The 10,760-nt window shown below is 41.2% G+C and overlaps 1 protein-coding gene across 1 annotated transcript; it reads left to right on the forward strand.

The window, feature by feature from the left end:
- The first annotated feature begins 719 nt into the window (after positions 1-719).
- Positions 720-9,313, forward strand: sost (sclerostin). The gene is made up of 2 exons (XM_008437391.3): positions 720-1,352; positions 5,434-9,313. The coding sequence occupies exons 1-2, from the start codon at positions 1,049-1,051 to the stop codon at positions 5,841-5,843; spliced, it is 714 nt and encodes a 237-aa protein (XP_008435613.2). The 5' UTR covers positions 720-1,048; the 3' UTR covers positions 5,844-9,313.
- Positions 9,314-10,760: the final 1,447 nt, after the last annotated feature.

Consider the following 10,760-nt stretch of genomic DNA (forward strand, 5'->3'; position numbering starts at 1 on the left):
AGCATGCTGGATTCTCCCTCAAGAGGGCAGTGTTACAATGTGAGTCTCTATTAGACAGTCCTCATCAATTCAGCGGGACTATCAGGCAATGCCAGGAACTATCAGTCCACATTCTAAGCAGAAACCCATATTATTAAATAAAACCAGTTCATGCCTTGTAAACAGCCCATGTTAAATATTATAGGGGTTGACGATGACCACATAAAAACAACAACGTCCTGATGAGAGTTTTTGGAGCTGAGCATCTCATTAGATGTAATGTATCTGCTCAGAGCTGTGGTGAGGTGGAATCATGACCGCAGGAGATGAAGGATTCATTTGTGTAATTAGATTGTAAAGACGGGTACAGGGTCAAAGGTCTCTGGGGGGGAAGAGTGTGAGGAGCATATGCTGCAGCTTTGGGAGGACTCGTGTTCAGATGATGTCCAAAATAAACCACCTATAGAAAATACTTTCTGAGACACGTAATGCAACGGGAAGCGTTAAGATGCATTGCTGCTGTTCACTGCAACAACAACGGAGAGATATTTCACTCTACAGATCCTCGTCCGTCTCCTTCTTTTCTCATCTCTGCTTTCTTATTCGTCCCATTCCCCCCCCCCCTCCTTTGCACGTCTCTCATCTTCTCTGACCTCAAACTTTTCCCGTATTCCTCACCTCTACTTCCCTCTCCTCTGTTTACTCCCCCCCACCACCCCCTCTCTCCCGTCCTCCTCCTCCTCCTCCCTCCTGAATGAATCGCCCAGGTTCAACCCCTCCCACACCGAGTGAGCTTTAATTGTCAGCCCCGGACAAGAACTTGCGTAAAAGCTCCAAAAACGCGTGCCCCTCTCACACTGGAGACTGGAAGTGACTAACCTGGACCAGTGCGCATCTCTTTGGCGTGTGTGTGCGTGGTGCTGTGTGATCAAGTGTGTGCGTGTGCGCGCTCGCGAGTGTGTGTGTGTGTGTGTGTGCGTGTCTATCTGTATGAGGAGTTTTGATTTTTGATTTTTATTTCTAAGGAAAGCTTGCCGGTCTGGTTTGATTTATTACTGCCCGAGCAGCAATGCAGGTGTCTGTGGCCCTCATCGTCTCCAGCTCGGCTCTCCTGCTGCTGCGGCTGCAGGGATGCTGCGCGGCCGCCAAGGGCTGGAAGGAAATAAAGAACGATGCCACGGAGATTTTACCGAACCGGAGGGAAAACAGTCGGCCGCCCCACCAGGCGATCCTGCAGACCTCGGACGACAACAACAACAACAACAACAACAACAACAACAACAACAATAATAATAATAATAACAACAACAACACCCTTAATAACAGGGCAAAAAACGGAGGGAGAACTTCCACTTCAAACACGGTTTCTTACAGTAAGTATTTTCTTTAAATGTTCACGCACACCATATATTATATATTACAAATATATGGTGTGTTGGAAATTGCAAAAGTCGATTTCCAATTAAAATTCAAACCTTTCAATTTCACCTCAGAAGCATGTTCTCCAGAAATTTTTATAGGAGGGGGGTGGCGTTATAAAGGAATAATGCAACTATTTTAAACGTGGTCTCTTATTTCTAGAATTGTCATAAATAATATTATACATACAGGTATTTAGGTTGGGGGGTTGTGTGAACATTAACCCCTGCCTTCTCATCTCACCACTTGGTCTTGCCACAGTTAAGAACGTGTTGAATTTGTCCATATTTTGTAGCTTTTGTGCTTCCTGACACAACTTAAATGCATTAAATGCACCGAAATTCCTGTATGTTGAAAAATGAGGGCTGTCCAAACCGAATGGGATCTGCTGTTTGATCCCAACTTCAAATCGTGTCACATCTTCTCACCGGCTTACTGATTAGCAACAACTTTGCAATGTGTGTGTGCGTGTGTTGAGTGTGAGAGTGCAAAACCCAAGGATGAGTGTGATGAGAGTGGCTCACACTCACATTCTTGTGGTTGCTTCCCTTCACGCAGTCTGAAGTTGAGCGTTCACAAAGACATCACCGCTTTGTTTCACATTGTATTCCAGGTTGTTTCCCTTTCTCTTTATACTATTAGTCAAGCTCTGCTTGCTCCATGACCGTTTGATTGCAACAACATGTTCCCCAAATATAAAAAAACCCCAAAAAAAACCAAAGTTTGTTCTGTAGTGGGGGGGGGGAATGCCTTTTGTGGAGAGCGGGGTTAAGAAATTGCTTTTTAAACGCAACGCTGCTTTTGGGAATGATTCCCACCTGTGGTTGGGAGACGCTGTATGTTGTGATAGAGGGATCGTTGATTCAAGCTGGGTGGCTGAGGAGTTGTTGCCTAATCACGGCCTCTCAAGCTGGAGCTCAGAGGAGGCGACTGATTAGATTAGAAGAATGAGGATTTAAGGTCAATTTGTGTGAGTGATTCCTCCCTTTGAGGATGAAAAACAGCACCAATGATGATGTCTAAATACTTTAGACAATTTAATTTTCTCCAAAATAAGGGAGGTTTTTATTAGCAAAAATACAGCAAACATCAAGGACTTCCCAAAGGGACAAGCACACTCACAAATGTTCCGGACCACTTTTATTATCCATCTCTTGATTTAAGTCCTAGGTTGGTGTTTTCTGGTCCATTTGGGGACACGGCAGATTTTGTCCGATGCCTCGTTTTTCTTCCAATCCTCTCTAAAACTCACTCAGTTGTGTATTTTCTTGACTTATTAGCATGTGTAGGTTAATACGAGAGTTTCACTTTACAATTCTGAGAAGGAATACTAAAGTATACAATATATATAAGTAATACATTTGACAATATTAAATTTGTTATAATTAAACAGAGAAGTGACGATTCTTTAGTTGCTAATATTCTGGTAATCTAATATGCTGCTATGGCCATAACAATTACGTCTATAACATTTGCACAGATTTTGTTGCACAAACAAACAAGCGAAAGTTTGAAAACAAAAAAAAAAAAAAAGAAAAGAAAAAAATCAGCTACATTTAGTAGAAATAACCTTTTCATAAATTTGCAACACTGGATCAGTCCCTGAAAACAGAGTCTCACACACATCTGAAAATAGAACTTATCTGTTATAGATCAGTACATCAGAATTAATGACATTATTTCTTTCTATCATGAAACCAACAGTAGAAATGAATGTTTAAACGGCGTGAAGCCATACCATCCAAATCATCAGTTTATGAGGTTTGCAAATTATCACTAGAAATATATATATCAATATATATTTTTTTTTCTATAAATAATAGACAGCATTCCTACTTTACAGATGTGCTGCTCATGGTTTAAATGCTGTAAAACCAAAACGTATCATTTTTGATACAAGCATTTCTGAGACCTCTGCCAAGAATAACATACATTTGACACATTTTTTTAATACATTTTCTTTACAAATGCAAATCACGTCAAGAGATGCGTGTATCTTTATGTTTTATACTGAAATATGAAATATGACAAAAAGTTAAGAAAATCAAACAATATGTAAAGCTATTTTTTAATGATAGACAGTGCTGTTGTAGGAAAACAAATAGATTTTTTTTTTGAGAAGTGCCGTCTGTATCAGTGTCAAACAGTCTAACCTTAATTGTAGTGATGGGTGTTGTTATTTCAGATTCCACACAGTGACTGTCAGTGTAAATACGTAGAGGCTCTTCTGTCAGCTGGCTGAACATCAGAGGGCAGCAACAGGTGGGGAGGGGCGGCGGGACAAAATTGTAGTCACTCCCCAACTTTCTTTGGCATCTCATTAAAAGTACTCTACACTGTAGGAATGTAATGATGGAAACTTTCTTGCTGCAACTTGTGAAAACTCTTGGTGTCCCTGGAAATCAGTGGCCGGCCCATCCCTGCCCACTAAAGAGGACAATTAGAGAACGAGAAAGAGTTGGCCTGGACAGAGCTCAGATTTGATTAACGTCCTGATTTTTCAGGAGCATTTAATGCAAACTGCCTCGGCTTGCGTGCTGCAGACATCGTGTACACGAACAACACATAGAATATCACCAGATCAGATTTTCAGAGTGAGAAAAAAACCCATCATAAATCCTTTGTTGGGTCTTTTTTTTGTTTTTCCAAAGAAAGCCACAGAGGAAAACTGATCCTTCTCTCGGTGTATCATTTCTGAATCGACTGTTCTTGGGCTTGTAAAGCAATACGGGTCAGTAACTTGTGCGTGTGGTTGTTGTAAAAGCTGTTGCTTAAATGTAGGAGTACAGGCCGAGTGTGCTGCCTTAGATCAACCTGGCTGACGTCCAGTTTATTGAAAACTCTAGAGTGCTTTTATAATGTTGCATTAAAACAACCAGACAGCTGTTTACTCCTCCAGAGCCATATATGTTTCCTGAGGGTGAAAAAACCGAATGCCAGTATTTTTTTTTTTTTTTCTTTCCTCCACCCCAGACCTGCATTTGGTTCGATTGAGCTGTTTAATGGGCCTCTGGTCTGGATTTGCTATCAGTTTATTGCTGCCAGCTGGGGTTTTTGTCAGGCGCTGTTGTCAGCTAATGATCAGACCATGAGTCACTGCTCAAAATCTGATCTGATCTTATTGGCTGAAATATCCACCTAAACGTACAAGTTGCTCTTTCTACTTGAATAGGCATGTCTACTTGTTTTATATAATGTTCTTTGTAAGTTGATAAGAGGACATTCAATTATCTTCATCTAGGTAAAAATAACAACAATTAGTTATCATAATGAGTCTTATAGTCTATCAAAAATTCGCCCCCCCCTCCCCATTCATTTGTGTTTATCAGAAGGACTCTGTATATTTTCTTTGATTAAAATGTGTTTCCCCATCAATCAAAATACATTTCACTTAAGGAATACCTGGACATTAAACTTTTGATTGTAAATAATGTGTTTTGTGAGTCATTTTATTTGTTAATCCACCCAAGATCTATTTTACTGTAATACAATTAAGAATCGCTGATTCAGCTCTTCTGCTACCTGGTGACAAGGGACTTTTTTTTTTTTTGTTAACTTTACACAAGATGTCTGAATTCCAATATCCAACTGTTATTTGAGGAAGAGCTTGTCTGATTGTCAAACCAAGACACCCCCAAAATAGGACAGGAAAAGAAATGGCCTTCTATTCATGTTTACTTTTTCTAAATGAACTTGAGTTTCTGCTCCAGCATTCCATCTCTTCCATCACTTCTATCAGCTGAAGGAACAAACAAACGGTTTTTCTCTCAGTTTGCTTGATGGTCCTTACTTTGCATTCATAAGTACAAGCTACAATTTAGCAGGAATTAAACTAAAACCAAAACATTTAGCACACCCAGTTGCTCAGGCTTGGTTCTAACTTGGCAAGGCAATATGTTTTTGCGGTTTTGTGCGGTTTTTCTCGTTGCAAGTTTCAGAACTCAACTGAGCAGCTTTGGGGGGGGGTGAGCGTCTGTGCTTTTCCATGTTTTGATTGACTCTGTGTGTTAAAACTGTGCCACTCTTCACACCCAGGTCCTTCCGAGATGAGCTGCAGGGAGCTGCGCTCCACCCGCTACATCACCGATGGCTCCTGCCGCAGCGCCAAACCCATCCGGGAGCTGGTCTGCTCAGGCCAGTGCCTCCCCGCCCACCTCATGCCCAACTCCATCGTCCGCGGGAAGTGGTGGAGAAACAGCGCCGCAGACTACCGTTGCATCCCGGCGCACTCCAGGACAAGAAGGGTCCAGCTTCAGTGTCCTAACGGCAACACTCGGACTTACAAAATCCGCGTGGTCACCTCCTGCAAGTGCAAGCGCTTCAGGCCCCACCACAACCAGTCGGTGGCCAAGGAGGTGCCGAAGAGGCAGCCCAGCAGGAAGCACGGCCGCTTGTCACAGGATCGGAGCAGCAACAACACGCCACTGCTGGACAACGCATACTAAAGCAGCCAAAGACTGAGACTGAATGCGCATTACATGTTACTCAAACACCAACATATCTCCTTCTCACAGGGAAGGGATGCAAGAGAAAACTCAAAGAGAGAGAATTTATAAGCTAATTTCTGGTCTGATCCGTTGCATGATAAATCGGATCAGCAACAGCAGCGACTGGTCCGGAGGGGACCAATCGGGTCTTCTTTCCAAACAAAGTTCTTGTAAAAAGTATGAAAAAAAAAAAAAACGTCCTTGAAACTTCAACTCCTACATGTACACCCATTCAGTGGACTCAGACTCTAACTCAGTTCAAAGCCCCGAAGGTGCATTTTCTCTCTAGTGTGATAGAATTGTTGTAATCTGTTTCCTTTAGTGTTTGGGACATCAGCAGGATCTTAAGACGTTCCCTGAAAGCTGCCTCTAGACAGACCTGTCAATCACACCGGTTCTTTTCTCAAATCTTAGCAACACGGAGTCGGAAGAGACGAGGAAATGAAAGTTTACCACCTCCGACACCACGTAGGGGACCAGTGGACATTCCTGTGACACCACATAATTAGCTAATTCCTGTGTTAAGATCGACTCACACAAAAGCAATTTTCTCTAAATATCACCAGTTCCTGTTTGCCAGGGTCATGCAGACAAAAATAAAAGTGCACATGGTGTGTGGGAGGCATCAGAAAGTGTTACCCAGGGGCAGAGCTCTCTCCATCACACCCACACTGGAATTCTGTTGCAGCGGGCCAAGCTGAGCAGGGATGGAGCCAGCAGGAGTCAAGAAAGGCCCACTTCAGGCAGGAAACCGACGAGGACCATCAGAATCCGATTTGGTTTGTCGATGTACTACAGAAAAAATTCTCTGAACTTCTTCAGAACATTGACATTCCTACCAGTTCTCATCTCTGCAGTGTTTTCCCTCTTCCATTCCTTCATAAATCCAAATGTCTGCTGCATTTCTCCTTCCCAAAATGTACATTGAAATAGCAACTGGAAAGAAGTTCAGCATGATTGTACATGTCAAACCTGCGTGCCAAGCAAGGATGGCAGGAAGAGACCAAAAGACGGACTCTTTTAAAAAGAATGAACTGCATATTTATTTTTTATGTCCACATTTAAATTATTTATGCAACCTTTTATATCAACCGATAGTCATAATTGTCATATAGTGTGATAGAGAAAATAAAAGATTGTACAGTCCATGAATAAAAGTAAAGGCAGATATATTTGAACAAACCGGCCTGTTTGGTATTTTTTTCTTTTTAAAGAAGTAACCTACTGCTTTACATTTATATATAGTTTATGAAAAAGATGAAAGCAGATATGAAAGGACAATATCTTGCAAAAAATTTAATTTTTACAAATGACCAGGCTCCGTCCAGGCCATGACCAATTTTCTGGAGGACATTAGAAAAATGTAAAAAGTAGACCTCTGTGAACAAATAAATAGTTAAATTTCACCCAATACATTGACAATGTTTCGTCTAGTATGCCAATTTTATGCTGCCCCATTTTTATTTACATTTTGTGAAGAAGGAAGTCGTTGCATCTTCTTCAGAGATTTTCATGTCGTTTCCTTCTTTAGCTCTTGGTATAGCGCCACCACAGGCAAAGAGGTGAACAGATTTTTCAATTAGTCTATGGTTTGACACAGTGCAGTCTGAAAGCAAACAGCACCAGCTGAAAATGTAACAAATGTTGCAGTTTTGGTCCTCAGTCGAACCACGTTGACCGGATTATTGAGTGTGAAAACACCAGTGAAAGTGGTAGATTATTTAGGTTTATTGCACACAGAGGGACATATTTCCAGCATTTATTTCTGTTAATTTTTATGTTCATGACTTACAAAAAAAGCCCAAATTCAGTTACTCATAAAAAAACTAAAATATGTCATAAGAGACATCATTCATAATACATCCAAGTGCATTATGGAAAGTTAAGTGGGCGGAGAAAGTGTAGGTGAAAGGGGTGAATTTCTGGGGACTTTGAAGGTCATAGTCAAACCTTCAGCCATCAACTTTTAAGTTTATTTATTTATTTATTAGATTGCACAGCTGTTAACCAGGGTATACCCTGTCTTTGAATCAATGGCATCTTTAGACAGTCACAGCAAGCGTAGAAAACTGATAAACAGATGATAAGTAGATGTCCCAACCAAGTGCAGATAGTGTATAGTAAATCAAAACTATCAAAATGAATGGAACTTTGATGGCTGCAAGAATCCATGAGTCTTAATTTTGAGATTAAATTACTAAAATAAACACTTGAATGACACTGTACTTAACAGAGCTGCAACTGGAAATGTTGCACACTAAGCATTAATGAGAACTAAATGAGTTCACTTACATCACTCCAGTCAGTCCTGTGCAGGGAAATTCAAATGCTTCACTGGACTCTGCAGGATATTCAGCATTCCTCACCATGACATCTTAGTCAGAGCTCAACCATTTCTTTGTTTACGGTGGATTTAGCCATCATTCCGCATCGTTGCTCTCCGCCTTTCATCCCTTGAGGCTTTCTGCTCGATACATTGTGAGTTTTAGAGAAGAAAATGTTGCTGGAGCTGGTTGGATCTGGAGCCAACTTACAAACTTTGAAAACCCTGAAACTTTCCCATTGTGTCCGTCCCCGGCGCAGAAAGAAGTTTTTTCTTTTTGCTTTCCAGCTATAGGAGAGCTCAAATATAACACAGAGAATCATAGTGGTAGCTGTAATTGAGTTTGTCCTTCACTGTGCCAGTGCAGAATGGTGGATATTGCATTTCACTACATCATCCATTATGTGCATTTATATGTCATGTTCAGGCCCCGCTTTCCAAGTGAGAACTGACTGCCCTGCTTTCAATAAGTCAACTAACCTGGGACAAGTGGAAATTCAATAATATTTCCGTAGGAACACAGCACGACCTGTGCCTGTGTGTATTAATCCTGCTGTGTGCTGAATTTGGAAACCTGCAGATGACCTTTGCAGAGTTGGGTATGGCCAGATCCACTCCAAGAAAATTCAACATTTCGTTTAGGCCCTGAGGCAAGTGTCATCGATTATGTTTGGAAAACCATGTGCAGAAGTCTCAGAAGGTTCCTTTGCTGTTGCTGGGTGAGGAACAAGGGCTAAATCCACCTGTTGAATCATAGCCTCTTGGAAAAAAATATATATTTCTAGATCTCCACAGTTAGAGGTCGTTTCATTTATTACACATCTTCAATTGTGTATCACAAATAGTAACTCTACCAATCACACGGCAGGCGTTCAGTTCAATTAGGTATTTAGATTTGAACAAGATAACTTGAAAATCAAGCTGATAGTGCAATGGACGAAAATGTCTTGATGTTCAGTGTCAGAGGAGAACGGGCAGACTGGGTCAATGTGGTGAAAAGGGAAAGTACAAAAAACAAAGAAATCCCAAATGCAACAGCCGTTCAATGTTGGAAACCTGGATCTGTAAGGCATACCTAATAAAGTGGCCAGTAATTACAACTGTTTTTTCTTGTTGTTGTTGTTGTCTTTACAAATAGCCGACTTCTTATTTATCACACAGAGGGAAAGCTGCAAAGAACTGAATTGTTTAAGCACTGCCAACTCAGGCGGTGGCAATTAGGTAATTATTTTTCTGCCAAATGCACGCAAGAGACCGACAAATAAAACTGACGGTAAATCATCTGCAAATAAAGAGATGCCTGATGGATGACTGTTTTTGCCAGTGGAATCTGATTCCAAACAGCATCAGTGGAAAATCAAGAGGTGACTTTCAAGGCAAGTGAAAAAAATTCTGTCACACACCAGCAATTTGCCCATATAAAAGTCCTTTAATGTGTTGGCTTTCTGGTCTGCTGCCTGTGCCACTAAAAGTCACAGGCTGCTAAAGATGTTTATAGAGACAGAACATACAGTCACAAACGTGCAAAATTTTGCAGCCACTCATTATTCCTTAGCTTTGCTTCTAGATTCTTCTGGGTGTCATTTAATATGTTTTCTTTGGACTTGGGCTTCTTTTCGCACAAATTTTGTAACCAACAAACTATATATTTCAGTAGAAGCAAATCAATTTCCAATGGGGAACTTTGAAATGCAGTCAAAAATCTGAAGAATTACAAAGTCTTACTCTTCGAAAACAAATCTTCAAGTTCTGCTCTTGTTGTAGAAAGAGGTGGCTCTACTGAGTCCCTCCCAGATGACCAAGCTTCTCACCCTATCTCTAGAGAGAGTCCAGACACCTTGCAGAGAAAACTCCCTTTGGCCACTTGTATTTTGGTCAATACCCAAAGCAGACCATAGATGAGGGTCGGATTGTGCATCGACTGGTAAATCAAGAGCTGTGCCTTTTGGCTCAACACTCTCTTTACCAGTCTCTCATGAGTCTGCCTCATGAGAGACTGGCACAGCCAGTACAAATAGATACAGCTTATGAATCTGCAGCTTATCTCTCATGAGCAAGACCCAAAGATACTTGAACTCCTCCACTTGGGATCTCTTCTCCAACCTGGAGAAGGCAATTCTACCATTTTCCAGTTCAAGACTGTGGTGTTAGATTTGCAGGCAAGGATCTTCACCACAGCCGCTTCACACTTGACTGTGAACTGCTCCTTCAAAAGCTATAGGTCAGTCTTGAGGCCACCAAAACAGATCATCTCAATAGCTTTGCTGCACCTAGAAATTCTGTGCATAAAGATTACAAGCAGAATCTGTGACAAAGTGCAACCCTGGCAGAGTACATCTCTCACTGCAAACAAGCCCAACTTACTCCCAAAAATGCAGACCGAGCTCTGATACAAGTCGTACAGGGAACTAACTTTTGCAGTTCACTGTAAAAGTGAACTGAAAAAGACGAATGAATAATTCACTAAGGCTCTCTACGGATTAATCCCAGAAAGATGAAGAAGAAACAGATAGCATGAGCAGAAAGACGGAGGAAGAGAGAACACTTTTACA

This window comes from Poecilia reticulata, chromosome 19 (assembly GCF_904066995.2).
Source record: "Poecilia reticulata chromosome 19, P_reticulata-male-v2, whole genome shotgun sequence".
Classification (NCBI taxonomy): domain Eukaryota; kingdom Metazoa; phylum Chordata; class Actinopteri; order Cyprinodontiformes; family Poeciliidae; genus Poecilia; species Poecilia reticulata.